This window comes from Pituophis catenifer, unplaced genomic scaffold, assembly GCF_029215685.1.
Source record: "Pituophis catenifer annectens isolate HBS135680 unplaced genomic scaffold, rPitCat1.0.hap2 SCAF_8, whole genome shotgun sequence".
NCBI lineage: Eukaryota > Metazoa > Chordata > Lepidosauria > Squamata > Colubridae > Pituophis > Pituophis catenifer.
Window position 1 is genome coordinate 10,597,498 of NW_027256888.1, and position 15,812 is coordinate 10,613,309.

Here is a 15,812-nt window from a genome sequence, read left to right on the forward strand (position 1 = left end):
CTGGTGCTTTAGAGAATAGGTTGACCCCCTCTTCTTTTGTGGCACCCCCGTAGATATTGGAACCCTGCTATCATGTTGCCCCACCATTCCTTCTTTTTATTAAACTGGACATCCCCAATACAACGTGCAAAGTTCCGAATGACAGCTTATTTGAATTTCATGTCTCCTTTTGTTGCCTTCTACATGCTGTCTGAATATTTCACACTCCCACATGATGTGCTTACAGCAGGGGTGGGCAACTGTGGCCCTTTTACAACCTTTGGACTTCAACTCCCAGAATTCCTGAGACAGCCAAGCTGTCTCAGGAATTCTGGGAATTGAAGTCCACAGGTTGTAAAAGGGCCACAGTTGCCCACCCCTGGCTTACAGCATAGAATCAGGCCTAAAATGTACTAAAGTGAGCCCTTATTTAACCCTGCTGGCACTTACTGTGTCCCAAGGTCACATGATCCCTTTTTGCATCCTTCTGACAAGCGAAGTCAATGGGGAAGCCAGATTCACTTAATGTCAGGTTTCGATGTCGTCGCAGATAAAATAAATTGCATTTCCTTTTATTTTATTAAGCACGACAACCTGTCCCCAATTGTGGCGTAGCCAACTTTGACTTCCTGAACCCAAACCTTCCCTTTCCGTTCCCCAATTCTCTGCGTCTCATTGGCCCTCTTCCAAATCACTCTCCCCATATCTATTACTTCAGCTCCTAGGAATGTCCCCCCTCCCATCTCATTTCCGAGGGGATATTATCTTCAAGGAAAATAAGTAGGTGAGAAGTCAAGCGTCCTCTTGCCAGCTGCCCCCTTTTCTCCTTCATATGTCAGCACTAGAGTAAATGCAGGTTGAAGTGCTAACACTTAACAGCCAGGTTACTAACTTATCAACTGCAGTGATTCAGTTAACAACTGTGGCAAGAAAGGTCGCAAAAGGAGGAAAAGTCACTTAACAAATGTCTCACTTAACAATGGGCATTTTGGGCTCAATTGTGGTCATAAGACAAGGATTACCTGTACGGAAGAATAAACCCATTTTCTAGCACTGAAACAGTGGTGGGTTGCCCCCGGTTCGCACCGGTTCTATAGAACCGGTACTAAAACCGGCGGGAGGCTCCGCCCACCGACCCCAATGTCATCAAAATGCTTCTGTGCATGTGCAGAAGAGCACGTGTGTGTGTGAGAGTAAAGCTGGCGCGCGCGCGCGCGCGGTCCCACTACAAACCGGTAGTAAAGGTAAGTAGAACCCACCCCTGCACTGAAACATGAACGGATTTCTTTAGGATTAGGAGCTTTAGAAATACTCCATCTATCTCTGTCTCCAACATTATTGCTGAAGCTTCTTTACATCTTTTTTTTTTTTTTTAATCGCAGAGTAGAATAATTTTACTTGCTGGGGAAAAGTTATGTTTGACAGAACCTTCTTAGAGAGTTAATTGCTCTACCATGAAACAGTATCGCTAGATCTTTTATTTATTTTTTCTTAATAGCCTTGGAAGCACTAGCAGAGGTAGGGGCAAATATCCTAGCAAAACATATAAAAACAGCTTAAACAAATCATGGGTCTGAAATGTTTTGGTTGGGAGCCATTTCAACGCTATGTGACTTCCCGAACATTTAAACCCAAGACTTTCTGCAAGGTAACACCCACCCACTCAGATATCAGTTCAACTAGATGTTCTGTCTGGAAACCAAAAGAAGCACTCCGAGTGCCTTTTATTTAAATTTAGAAGACTGGTAAGCAGTTCCCATTTTAATCCAAATAACGCTGAGTTGAGCCATTACATATGGATAGATATCGATTCTAGAGAAGAAATGGGACAGAAAACAGCGTTCCTGCAGACCGGCAGTAAATTCAGAGTATGATAAGCAAGGAACTGCTGGACTTGTCTAAGGAAAATAAAAATTGTTAAAAAAATGATTTTTGTTACAGAGCTGTCAAAGTCTGGAATTCACTTGTCCCAGCCATTAACGTCCCCAGTTTTAATTCTAATTTAACCTCTGTGAACTTTAAGAGGTCCTTAAGGAGGCGGGCATAACTGCACTAACATGCCTTTTGTCTCTGTTACATTTTAATACTTTACCTAATATTTAAAAATACTAATATTTGAATTTGTCATTTTCGTTTGACGAGTAAACAAATAAAATAAAAAACCAGCCTTTTTCTCACAAGAAAGTTGTGAGGGAGGGGTGTTTAAGAGAGGAGGGTGCATTGTGGTGGAAGCTATCACTGCCACAAAAAGTCATCCACGATAGATAGATTAACATTTAAAAGAAAAGAAAAAAGGAAGAAACAAATACTCTTTAACATGGGATTTGTTTTACCAATGGCTATCTAACAGAAACAGAGGTTAGAAACTAAAAAGATTAGAAGGATAATAATAAAAAAAAATTCATTGAAAATGTTGCAAGAAGGATAAACTAATTGTATTATTACTTTGTGATTAATATTGATATGTTTATTATGATTACTATTATGATTATTGTTGTACTTTACTTAAAACTGTGCCCAGACACTGTTCGAATAGAATAGAATAAAATAGAATAGAATAGAATAGAATAGAATAGAATAGAATAGAATAGAATAGAATAGAATAGAATAGAATAGAATAGAATAGAATTCTTTATTGGCCAAGTGTGATTGGACACACAAGGAATTTGTCTTTGGTGCATACACTCTCAGTGTACATACAAAGACAAGATACATTCGTCAAGAATCATAAGGTAAAACACTTAATGACAGTCATAGAACAGAACAGAACAGAACAGAACAGAATAGAACAGAATAGAATAGAATTCTTTATTGGTCAAGTGTGAGTGGACACACAAGGAATTTGTCTTTGGTGCATACACTCTCAGTGTACATACAAAGACAAGATACATTCGTCAAGAATCATAAGGTAAAACACTTAATGACAGTCATAGAACAGAACAGAACAGAACAGAACAGAACAGAACAGAATAGAATAGAATTCTTTATTGGCCAAGTGTGAGTGGACACACAAGGAATTTGTCTTTGGTGCATACACTCTCAGTGTACATACAAAGACAAGATACATTCATCAAGAATCATAAGGTAAAACACTTAATGACAGTCATAGAACAGAACAGAACAGAATAGAACAGAATAGAATAGAATTCTTTATTGGTCAAGTGTGAGTGGACACACAAGGAATTTGTCTTTGGTGCATACACTCTCAGTGTACATACAAAGACAAGATACATTCGTCAAGAATCATAAGGTAAAACACTTAATGACAGTCATAGAACAGAACAGAATAGAACAGAATAGAATAGAATTCTTTATTGGCCAAGTGTGAGTGGACACACAAGGAATTTGTCTTTGGTGCATACACTCTCAGTGTACATACAAAGACAAGATACATTCGTCAAGAATCATAAGGTAAAACACTTAGTGATAGTCATAGGGTACAAATAAGCAATTAAATCATACTAGGAAACAATATCAATATAAATCGTAAGGATACAAGCAACAAAGTTACAGTCATGCAGTGGGAGGAGATGGGTGATAGGAACGATGAGAAGACTAATAGTAATAGTAGTGCAGACTAATGTGAATAGTTTGACAGTGTTGAGGGAATTCTTTGTTTATCAGAGTGATGGCGTTCAGGAAAAAACTGTTCTTATGTCTAGTTAGATATGACTGACCCACAGTTCTGTCTTCCAGGTCAACGGCATAGATATCAGAAACGTACCCCACAGCTATGCCTTGTTCGTCCTGAGTCAACCTTGTCAAGTCCTCCGTCTCACTGTGCTCAGGGAGCAAAGGTACCAGTGTGGGAATTCTGGACTTTACGTTCCCTGCCACAGGGATGAGAATTTGCACATTGTTCTGAACAAAAGTAACCCAGAGCAACAGCTGGGCATCAAGTTAATCAGTAAAGCCAACGAGGACGGAGTCTTTGTGTTCAAAATGCTGGAAGGAGGCCTGGCTGCCCGTGACGGGGAACTTCGAGAGGACGATAAGGTTTTAGCCATTAACGGGCACGACTTACAGCACGGAAGTCCAGAAAGCGCAGCCCAATTAATACAAGTAGGTTGAAAGAGCTTCCTCAGTCAGAACACATCTGAGAAATGGGGTTAACGTTTGTTTGAGACAAAGAATGCAAACCACCGTGTCTGCAGAGAAAAGGGGGAGAATCTGCCCTGTTTTTATTGTTGCCACAACTTTAACAGATGAACAGAGTTGGAAGGGACTTTGTAGGTCATCTAGTTCAGGGGTCAGCAACCTGCGGCTCTCGAGCTGCATGTGGCTCTTTCACCCTTTTTGCCCTAAAGACGTTTTTGTTTCATCAAGTCAGGCTGGCCTGACCTACTCTTTTTAAAAAGAATTGTTTTAAAAAATTAGGGGTTTTAATATAGGGTTTTTAACTCTGGGCCAAATTGATTTCATTGGATTTTAATATTGTTTTAAATTTTGTATCTGTGTATTTTATTTGCTGGCTGTTCACCGCCCCGAATCCCTCGGGAGAGGGGGCGGTATATAAATATAATAATAAACTAACTAACTAACACTTCTGCTGCGGCTCTCTGTCACTCAAAATATGTGTCACAACCGACAATGTGCAACACCCACCGGCACGCGATTTGTTGAGTTTTTCAATCCCCAGTAGGCCAACCATGGATAAATCCAAGAAAAGAAAAGTTTCAGAAGAAAACAGAATGTTTAATTCAACTACATATGCTAGTTTTGTGGCCGCTCAAGAAATAGTCAGGCACGGGGAGGGTTTTGTGGCTCCCGGTGTTTTCTTTTCTGTGGGAAACGGGTCCAAATGACTCTCAGGGGTTTTGCAGACCCTTGTTCTAGTCCAACCCCCCTCCCAAGCAGGAGACCCTACACCATTTCTGACAGATGGCAGTCCAGTCTTTTCTTGAACGCTTCCAGTGGTGAAGCTCCCACAACTTCCGAAGGCAACTTCTGTTCCATTGGTTGAGTGCTCTCACTGTCAGAAAATTTCTCCTTATTTCTAGGTTGAATCTCCCCTTCATCAATTCCCATCCATTATGGAATCAGATCTTAGGGTGCTTTGGAAAATAGCTTGACCGCGCCCCCCCCCCCTTCCTCTCTGTGGCAGCCCTTCAAATAAAACTTTATAATGTATCCAGAAGGCATTTTCTTAAATCTGTTTAAAATCAATCTGGTACGAGCGCAGCCATTTTGTGAATGTGTCTGAAAATTGAAAATTTGGTTATGCAGTCAAGTAACTATTTCTCCCTGTGTGTCAATATTCAGGCTAGCAGGAAGCAGGTTCACCTCAGCATTTCCAGGCAAACCAGGCGACAGACCCCAGATATCTTGCAGGAAACTGGCTGGGATTGCCACGGTAACCACCTGCCCTTCCTTGCTGACAAGGTAAGGCCTACACTCCTCCTCCTCCTCCTGCTCCTCCTTCTGATGAGGGTTGACTAACGTATTAATGTCTCTAAGTATCACCTCTGGAAAGCATTGTCCAAAACAATGCATTTTAGGTTTGCACTTGTTTATGTACCTTGAGGAATTGCTGATTTCTGAATGAGGAGAAGGAAGAGCACAGCAGCTGAGAAAGCAGAGCTGGAGAAAAAGGAAAATCATAGCACATTGTTCTGTGTGGGTGTCCTGCAGGGCTCCGTAGGTTCCTTCCAGGTTAATGATTTTAAAATTAAGAAGCTAACCTGCTTTTCCTTCATCTGGAACAAAAAATGTGAAGGAAAGACTTCATAGTGGTTTTAGAAATCCGTGCAATCTGGCCGAAGATTAACAAAACTCATTCATTCATTGGCATCCTTCAGTCTCAAGAGACTATGGTATCGTGCTCTGAAAAGATGTCCTAAAACAGCATCTAGTGTGACTAAAAAGGCCAATTCGAGAGTGGCAATCCTTTCCACACTGAGGGCAGATACATTCTGTCCCCTGTCCAGCCTCCAGATTTCGCTGGTTCCAGGACTGCCTCTTTGCCTCAGCCTGCCGAACCAGTGTCTCTTCGAATTGGAGAAGGCCATGCTGCATCTTTAGCCTCCAAGCTGAACGATCGGAGGTCAAGGTTTCCCAGTTGTTAATGTCCATTCCCAGGGCCTTTGGGTCCCTCTTGCAGATATCCTTATATCGCAGCTGTGGTCTCCCTCTGGGCTCTCTCCCTGCACTAATTCTCCGTACAGGAGATCTTTCGGAATCCAAAACTATAGTCTTAATTTAAATTTAATGATAATCGAGAGAGGTATGTTAGGTTGGAGGATCAAGTGGTGTACCCATTTCCCCCCATTATTGTATCAACAGGAAGCATGAAAGGCTCAGATTCTTTAGTGTCCCTGTTACAGTCCCTGTTTGGGGTTCTAAATTATAATTCCAGTTAAAAGACAGCAGAGGTGGATCTTATACTACAGTTCCCACACCCATATATTCAAAACCCCATTCCGTTAGAGCAGTGGTGACATTCAGCTGGTTCAGTCAAACCTGTTGTTAAATTGCTGTCTGGCCCCTCCCCTCCCTGTCCCTCCCCACCCCGCCCCTTCCAGGAGTCCTCCGCAGCCTATTTTTGCTCCCAAGAGGCTGCAGGGAGGCCTACTAGGCCCAAAATGGGGCACAGAGGGTCGATGCGCCTCCCCATGGCCCATTTTTGCTCCCGGGGGGTGTTGGAGGCGGAGTGCTGCCTGTTACATCCCCTGGCCACACCCACCATGGTCACGCCCACCCAGCTGGTCAGTAGGGCAGAGAACCGGTTATTAAATTATTTGAATCCCACCACTGCAAGTTGTGTGTGTGTCTGTGTGTTGCCTGAAAAAGAGGCGGCGCAGGGGTGAAATCCAGCAGGTTCTGACAGGTTCTGGAGAACCGGTAGCGGAAATTTTGAGTAGTTCAGAGAACCGGCAAATACCACCTCTGGCTGGCCCCAGAGTGGGGAGGGAATGGAGATTTTGCAGTATCCTTCCCCTGCCATGCCCACCAAGCCACGCCCACAGAACTGGTAGTAAAAAAATTTGGATTTCACCACTGAGGCAGAGATTCCATCAAACAGCTATGGGCGCCATATTAACTTTTCCGATCTGCCTCACCACACCTGTGGCAACCAGTCTGCCTCTTTTTTTAAAAAAATGAACACTTTATTTTTTTATTTATTTATTTATTTTATTATTCATATTTCTATGCCGCCCACTCTCCGAGGACTCTGGACGTATACTAAAGACAGTATACTAAATAGCATATTGCCCCCAACAATCTAGGTCCTCATTTAAAGACAAATATACAGTATAAACAAATACAAAGCAGAATAAAGATGAATAAACTAGGGATTGAAACACGTCATGAAGGTTTTAGCTTTTTGGCATGCCTTAAAAATATGGGGTAGAAACGTTTCTAAATTGGCATAACAAGCTCCGTGGCCTCAGATGGGATCAAAGACATTGTTTACTTTCTTATTACTGTCATTGGCTATTTTACTATTATTGTTAGGAAAGTGTTATGGCTTCTTGTGTTTCTTTGCTGCCACCTAGTGGTCAGGTGGATATTTACAGATCTAGAAATTTTGTATACCGCTCATGCCTAAAAGCATTACAAATAAAAGTATTAGACAACTGCTTAAACAAATTGTTGAATGAAGCTGGAAAGGGTTTCTAAAGTTGCCTCAGAATTTTTACCCAGCTCTCTGCTATCTAGCGCATATCTTCTGATTCCTGCTGGAATCATCTAAGTCAGTGGTCGGCAACCTTAAACACTCAAAGAGCCAAAAAGGTCCTAACCGGAAGCCCCCGTTCAATTCTGGAGCCGACCGGAAGTCCGGTTCCCCCGTCATAGTTTCCTCCTAACACGGCATCCTTTTTCCTCAACCTGTCCTAACCGAAAGCCCTATTAATTGTGGAGCCGACCAGCAACAGGGAGCCGCAGTAGAGGGAGGAAAGAGCCACATGCGGCTCCAGAGCCGCAGGTTGCTGATCCCAGATCTAAATGAATCCCTTCACGCATGAATTATTTTCTTTACACTATTGCAAAAACAAAATCTCTGTGCTGTCCTTTTAAAATCGCATGAGTGGGAGTTCCTTTGAAGAGGCTTATTTCACAGTTGTTATGGAATAGATGTTATCCCGATTTTATAGAGTTTTGGAGAGGCTTCAGTGTCCAAATCAAATTGCTGCCCTATATACTTCGACATTGATCTGATGGGTTTTACACCCGTGTGACAGAGGCAAAAAGTAATTGCGTGCACAATCACCCAGGTATCATACAGGCCGTTATCATGTTTAAATGTTTCCACTCTGTAGGATAATTTGATTTAAATGTCCCCATCCTTTCCCCCCGCTTTTCTTACTTTGAGAGTCAACTCTCGGATTAGAAATTTCTAGAACACAGATGTAAATGTGGGGCCAATATTGCTTTCAAGTTTCTAATATCCAGTGCCAAGAATAAGCTTCAGCCTTCAACATCATTTGTTATTATAAAGTGGTTCAGCTGTCCCTTTTGGCAATGGAAACCCATGACATCCTGCCTCTATGAGGAAAGAGCCTGGCTCTGAAGCCAGTGACAATTGTAAATATTGGCTTGTCCAGCACCAAAGATCAGGGAAGCTGGGAGGCACTCGGATGATTGCGTATCCAGATTTCACTAAACTTCCATTTGGAGTGAATTGTGCAATGTCAGACATTTCTACACCGTGCACGAGGCAAGATGCCAACTGAAGGGAACCGTAAAGATCCAGTGGTGGGATGCTCCCGGTTTGGTCCGGTTCTATAGAACCGGTAGTAAAACCGGTGGGAGGCTCCGCCCACCCGCCACGACGTCATCATGGGTGATGTGTGCATGTGCAGAAGCGCATGTGCGCTCCCGCTGTGAACCGGTAGTAAAGGTAAGTGGAACCCACCCCTGGTAAAATCATCTGATATTTGCGTCTTCAGGTGTTCTTCCCAAGAAATTCTCGCCTTGATCAACACCCTTAAATGGGCAGAAATTGGGATTCGAAGGGCAGAATGTGATTGAATGGTTATGCGTGTAGCATGTCAAGAGCATCTTAAAGCAGTTATATCTTTCTGTGAGTATGTAGCTGGCAGAGAATCTCACAAAAAGATGGAATTAAGATATGACTCTGCCCTCTTGTAATCACACATTGCCCTTTAAATCCAGAATGCTGTACAATAGCAATATCAGTAATAACTGATATACAGCTTCACAGGGCTTTACAGCACTCTCTAAGCAGTCAGCATAACGCCCACAACAATCGGGGTCCTCATTTTACCGACCTTGGAAGGGTGGAAGCCTGAGTGTATGTGTGTGTATCATTCACATACATATACATACTGCAATATCTATCTATCTATCTATCTATCTATCTATCTATCTATCTATCTATCTATCTATCTATCTCTATCATCTGTCAGTCTATCTATCTATCATATCTATCTATCATCATGTCTATCTATCATCTATCATCATATCTATCTATCATCTATCTATCTATATCTATCGTATCTATCATATCTATCTATCATCTATCTCTATCATCTTATCTATCTATCATCTCTCTATCATCTCTCTATCTATCATTGTATCTATCAATCTATCATCTATCTATCTCTATCTATCTCTATCATCTGTCCATCCATCCATCCATCCATCCACCCATCTCTCTCTCTCATCATATCTATCATCTATTTATCTATCATCTATCTATCTATCTATCTATCTATCTATCTATCTATCTATCTATCTATCTATCTCTATCATCTGTCCATCCATCCATCCACCCATCCATCTATCTCTCTATCTCTGTCTATCTATCTATCTATCTATCTATCTATCTATCTATCTATCTATTATCTGTCAGTCTATCTATCTATCATATCTATCTATCATCATATCTATCATCTATCATCTATCTATCATCATATCTATCATCTATCTATCTATCTATCTATCTATCTATCTATCTATCATCATATCTATCATCTCTCATCTCTCTATCTATCATCATATCTATCAATCTATCATCTATATCTATCTATCTATCTATCTATCTATCTCTCTATCTATCTATCTCTATCATCTGTCCATCCAGCCATCAAGCCATCTGTCTCTCTCTATCATCATATCTATCATCTATTTATCTATCATCTCTCTCTCTATCTATCTATCTCTATCATCTGTCTGTCTATCTATCTATCTATCTATCTATCTATCTATCTATCTATCTATCTATCTATCTATCTATCTATCATCTATCTTGCAATGTTCGAAGACAGATATCAGCCTCCCAGAATAAATTGCTGCCAACATTTACGTAACAATGAATATTAAAACGGAGGCAATCTATTGGGATGTCCCTATCAATGGTGCCCCCACAGTAATGCTATAAGCCTAGATGGAATTGGTTATTTTAAAAAATATCACCCCTGGGAACATTATCTTGTAACTAAAGGCCTTGGTTATCAGTACTAAAACTAAGCACAGAATACATTTCAATTTCTTCCACTTTGCCCCACTTTCCCCTCATTCCCTGCATAAATGTTATTTTATATCTAAAAGGAAAGAAGGAAACCCGTTCACCAGCATTCCTTTTGAGCCTTTAAGATTGCTTGGCATTTCTTGCAACCTAAATGAGAAGACGTAGCTTTTAAGAGAAACTTCTAAAAGGCTTTTGCTCATGACCTAAGGAGAAATCGGTAATTTCCTCCTCCACCACCTAAGAAAATGAAGTTGGTGACAGCAAATCAGTCTTGAAGAGATCAACATCATTTTCTTTGTGGAAGTATTTTTTAAGAATAGCCTATTTTACTGAGACAGAGGAAGTAGAATTTGCATGCTTAGGTTCAAAAGTTCACTGACTTGCCAAAAAAAAAAAAAAAGAAAAAGAAAAAAAGGATGTTTCCTTTCAAACCAGCACACTTGCCAGCGAGAAATATCACAAAAATAGAAATGAAGTTAAACTGGATTATTTGATTGCTAAGGAGGTGAAGGAATGGTTTCCTGGCTTAGGAAGGGCACAGGATCCTTCCCCAACAGGGAGTATTTGCAAGGTGTGGTGGAAAACACCAGGAAGGTCGGTCACAATAGCGCAATCAAAACTCTGCCGGTGTTTTATGTGTAACGCACAAGACAGGCCTGGCTTTGATTGCACTGATGCGACGACCATCTTCGACTTCTTTTGGCCACTCCTTGCAAACCCCCTTGTTCCACAAGGATCTGAAACAGGAGTGAAATCCAGCAGGTTCTGACAGGTTCTGGAGAACCGGTAGCGGAAATTTTGAGTAGTTCAGAGAACCGGCAAATTCCACTTCTGGCTGGCCCCAGAGTGGGGAGGGAATGGGGATTTTGTAGTAACCTTCCCCTGGAGTGGGATGAGAATGGGGACTTTGCAATATCCTTCTCCTGCCATGCTCACCAAACCACATCAGGCACACCAAGCCACACCCACAGAACCGGTAGTAAAAAAAATTGGATTTCACCACTGATCTGGGATAAGTAAGAATCCAAGAGGATTCGGGCTTTTCGCTGCCAGATGCTATGTTTCTGAAATTCTAGTTTTTTGTAATTTTACCCCTGCAAAACAGTATTTGGAATCTTTAGAAAGATAAGCAGGAGGACCTTCAGTTCTTCATAAACAGAGTCAGAGAAATATCCGGGAGGGAGGGAGAGAGAGAGAACCTAGTACATATGAAGAAATGTCCTAGGTGTTGGGACCTAGGCTTCCTGAGTCATTAAAACACACGAGCAGTCCCAAAAACCTCTTTTATTGCAACAGCTGTGAATTGCGTTCATTCACAGCCGAGTCCCATTTAGTTGCAAATAATCCTTTGGGAGAAGTCCTTCAGGATAATCACCAACCTTTATCTCCCTTGACTCTCTGCCAAAGACCTACTTGGCAAAGCCACACGGAGTCCAGAATCAAACAGAGATGCCGACTGGGAACAGAATGAACAACGTTGCTTTCCTGCAAAGGGCCCACATGCCTTTGCTCCTCTTTTAAGCCTTATGGGAGGGGCCAATCACCTCCAGGCCTTACTCCCGAGTCATCCCTTTAGTTTTAATTGTTCTTGCTGTCTGGCAGCTCTGCGCATGCGCACACTAGGAACAGGCTCCTGTTCCTGTTCCTCTCTGATATCCGACTTTGAAGTCTCCGGAGTCCGCACATAACTCCCAGATGGTCCTGGCCCCATCTCTGTCTCCAATGCAGAGCCCTCCTCTGAGCCTTCCCCAGACTCCAGAACTGGCCCATGTTCCTCCCCAGCCTCCTCACTGTCCGACTCCACTGCAAGCTCCACAGGCTGCTGGCGAACCACAGCACCAGGGACTTGTCCTATGGCAAAAAAATATTGGTTAAACGTAAAAATGTGGCTAGAAGAAATGATAAAACAATGAAAAGATCTAAAACCAGAGATGTTCTCGTTGGGTATCCTACCGGAGAAATACTGGAGAAATAAAAGAAATACATATTTAATTTTATATGTGGTAACAGCAGCGAGAATTGTGTATGCACAAAATTGGAAAAATGAAAATATACCTATAGAGGAAAATGTAATAAAGAAAATACTAGAACAGTGATGCTGAAGTTTTTCGGCACCGAGTGCCCAAACCAGAATGTGCATGCATGCATGGTGGGCACCAGAGTGCCGGAAACCCGAAGACCAGGTGGCCAGCGGGCATGCGTGTGCCAGCCAGCTAGTCTTCGAGTTTCCAGCACTCCAGCACGGCTGATCTTCTGACTGCTTTTCTAGTTTCCAGCACACACATGCGCACCGGTCACTGGTCTTCGGGTTTCCGGCACTCCAGTGCGCCAGCTGGCCGGCGCGCACAAACCAGAAGAGCTGCTGATGACAAAGAGAAGAAGAGCAGCTGACGTGCGCAAACCAGAAAAGCAGCTGGTGACAGCGCAAGTGCGCACAGAGAGGGCTCTGTATGCCAACTCTGGCATGTGTGCCATCGATGCGCCATCACATACTAGAATGTGCTGAAATGGATAGATTAAGATTGAAAATTAAGGTTAAGGAGGAAACAGAATTTTTTTTAACTTGGGAATTATTTTATCAATGGTTAGAAAATAGAAGCAGAAGTTAGAAATTTAGAATCAAGGAGGATATGTAAATAAAAATGAAGTAACTGTGCAATTAAATAATGAATATTGAATAGAATAGAATAGAATAGAATAGAATAGAATAGAATAGAATAGAATAGAATAGAATAGAATAGAATAGAATAGAATAGAATAGAATAGAATAGAATAGAATTTTTTTATTGGCCAAGTGTGATTGGACACACACAGAATTTGTCCTTGGTACATACGCTCTCAGTATACATAAAAGAAAAGATACATTTGCCAAGAATCATAAGGTACAACACTTAATGATAGTCATAAGGTACAAATAAGCAGTCAGGAAACAATAATAATGAGGATAAGTAAACATGATTAATAGACTTGGATGATAATCGTTACAAATGAGATGGTTATATAATTCTTGATATTATTAACTAATTATAGATAAAATCAAACCGAGTGTTTAATTTAATAACGGAAAATTTTTAATAGGGATATGTGAAGAATATGGTGTATAGATTTTGAGAATAATAGTTATAGCTATTGTCTGTATAAGATTTATTATTTGTATTTAAAAGTGATTATACCTAGTCAGTACACTGCCATTATGGATATGGACATTTTATATGTAACAAAGAATATTGTATAATAAAAAATAATATTAAAAAAAAAAACAGAGCCCAAAATTGGTTGCTAAGTGAAACATTTGTTAAGTGAGTTTTTCCCCGTTTTACGACTTTTCTTGCCACAGTTGCTAAGTGAATCACTGCAACTGTTAAATTAGCAACATGGTGGTTAAGTGAATCCAGCTTCCCCGCTGACTTTGCTTATCAGAAGGTCGCAAAAGGGATCACGTTACCCCAGGACATTGCAACCGTCATAAATATGAATCAGTTACCAAGCATCTGAATTTTGATCACAAGACCATGGGGATACTACATTAGTCGTAAGTGTGAAATACAGTCAAAAGTCCCTTTTCTCAGTGCCGTTGTAACGTTGAATGGTCACTAAATGAACTGTTGTAAGTCAGGGACTACCTGTATTTTTTGTATAAATACACGGTTCCAAAGTTCTCGTTCATAATTTTTGTTTCTCTATTATGGGTTGTGAAATAGTGGTGGATTCCTCCCGGTTCGGCCTGGTTCGGCCGAGCTGGTAGCGGTGACGATATGACGTCACCGAACCGGTTCTCTTTGTTTGGGAGCTGGGCCTCCCCGCCCCCCCCCCCCCGTTATTCTTACCTTTTATTTGGCCCCACCCCCAATCTATTCGTTGCCTCCCGAGTCCCAGCTGATCGGCTAGAAGGAAAAAAACTGTTTAAACTCTTGCCGCGGGGCTTCAAAGGGCCGCCCTACAGCTGATCAATGTTAAAAGGCAGTGTGGCGGTAGACCAGTGCGCTCGAAAAACAAATGGGTAGACCGGTGCCTCCAAAAACAAATGAGTAGACCGGTGCCTCCAAAAACAAATGGGTAGACCGGAACGCTCCAAGAACAAATGGGTAGACCAGTACAGCTCTACAAGCAGTTAAAAGCCTGGTAGACTAGTACCTCTGCTAAATCCTAAAGAATTGTCACATGACCATCAAACCACACCCACAAAATAAGCCACGCCCACAGAACCAGTAGTAAAAAAATTTAGAACCCACCCCTGTTGTGAAACTTTGTCACCATCTTTTCCACAATTATACGGCAGGGATAGTGAAGGCAGGTGAGTAAAGGAGGTGTACAATCAAACAACGAATGAATGATAAACTGGTCCCAATTAACCTACGGGAGAAGTTCTTTGCCCGGTGACTGAATTTATGTTTGCTCTTCGTCCTTCGCAGAGTGCCCTTCGTGCAGTTACCTGTCACGAAAAAGTGGTCATTGTCCGAAAAGATAATGCAGAGTCCCTGGGCATGACGGTGGCAGGAGGTCTATCTTCACACAGAGAATGGAATCTACCTATTTATGTCTTAAGTGTCGAACCGGGTGGAGTCATCAGCAGAGACGGCCGAATAAAAACAGGTGATTGCATCTCAGTTCAGAACATATTTTGAGATGGGAATCCACCTCAAAGCAACGTCATTTTTCAGTCTTCTTTGTGTACTTTTAAAAATGTATTTAGCTGGAACAGCTTTTATGTTGGCTTCTTCTGTCATTACTGTACTGTTGAATCTTGGAGAAGTTAAATTAGACTTGGATTACTGGAAAACAAAAACATTAAAATAACACGGTTGCAAGGGACTTTGGAAGTCTTCTAGTCCAATCCTCTGCTCAACAGGAGACTATACCGGGGTGAAATGCACTTACCTTTGCTACCGTATTGCAAATGTGAGTGCACGCGCCTCCTCCACGCATGCACAGAGCTTTCTGCGCATGCGCAGAGGGTCAAAAATGAGATGTGATGACATCCAGGCAGGTGGGTGGAGCCTCCCGCCACCGGCCCTACCGGATCGCGCGATCCGGATAGATCCGGCTGAATTTCACCACTGCCTATACCCGTGATGGCGAACCTATAGCACGTTTGCCAGAGGTGGCATGCAGAGCCCCCTCTGTGGGAACGCGCGCTGTCGCCCCAGATCAGCCAGCTGGTTGTCGGGTTTCTGAGGTGTGCATGTGCGCTAGCCAGCTGTGGTCGGATTTCCGGCATTCTGGGGTGCACACGCCTTCCGGTTTGGGTATGCTGTGCCAAAAAGGTTTGCCATCACTGCCCTATACCATTTTGGACAAATGGTTGTCCAATGTCTTCTTGAAATCCTTCCGTTGTGGAGCACCCACAATCTCTGGAGGCAAGCCTTCCCACTGATTGATTGTTCTCACTGTCAGGAAA

At 42.1% G+C, this 15,812-nt stretch overlaps 1 protein-coding gene across 1 annotated transcript in view; it reads left to right on the forward strand.

Annotated features, from left to right (window-relative positions):
- The window catches only part of LNX1 (ligand of numb-protein X 1), a 103,104-nt gene that overhangs the window by 59,313 nt on the left and 27,979 nt on the right, over positions 1–15,812 (forward strand). The window contains exons 5-9 of the mRNA XM_070948543.1: positions 3,676–4,041; positions 5,242–5,361; positions 6,406–6,409; positions 11,364–11,390; positions 14,843–15,007. Of these exons, the coding sequence (XP_070804644.1) occupies positions 3,676–4,041; positions 5,242–5,361; positions 6,406–6,409; positions 11,364–11,390; positions 14,843–15,007 (682 nt within the window). The remainder of the gene's footprint in view (positions 1–3,675; positions 4,042–5,241; positions 5,362–6,405; positions 6,410–11,363; positions 11,391–14,842; positions 15,008–15,812) is intronic.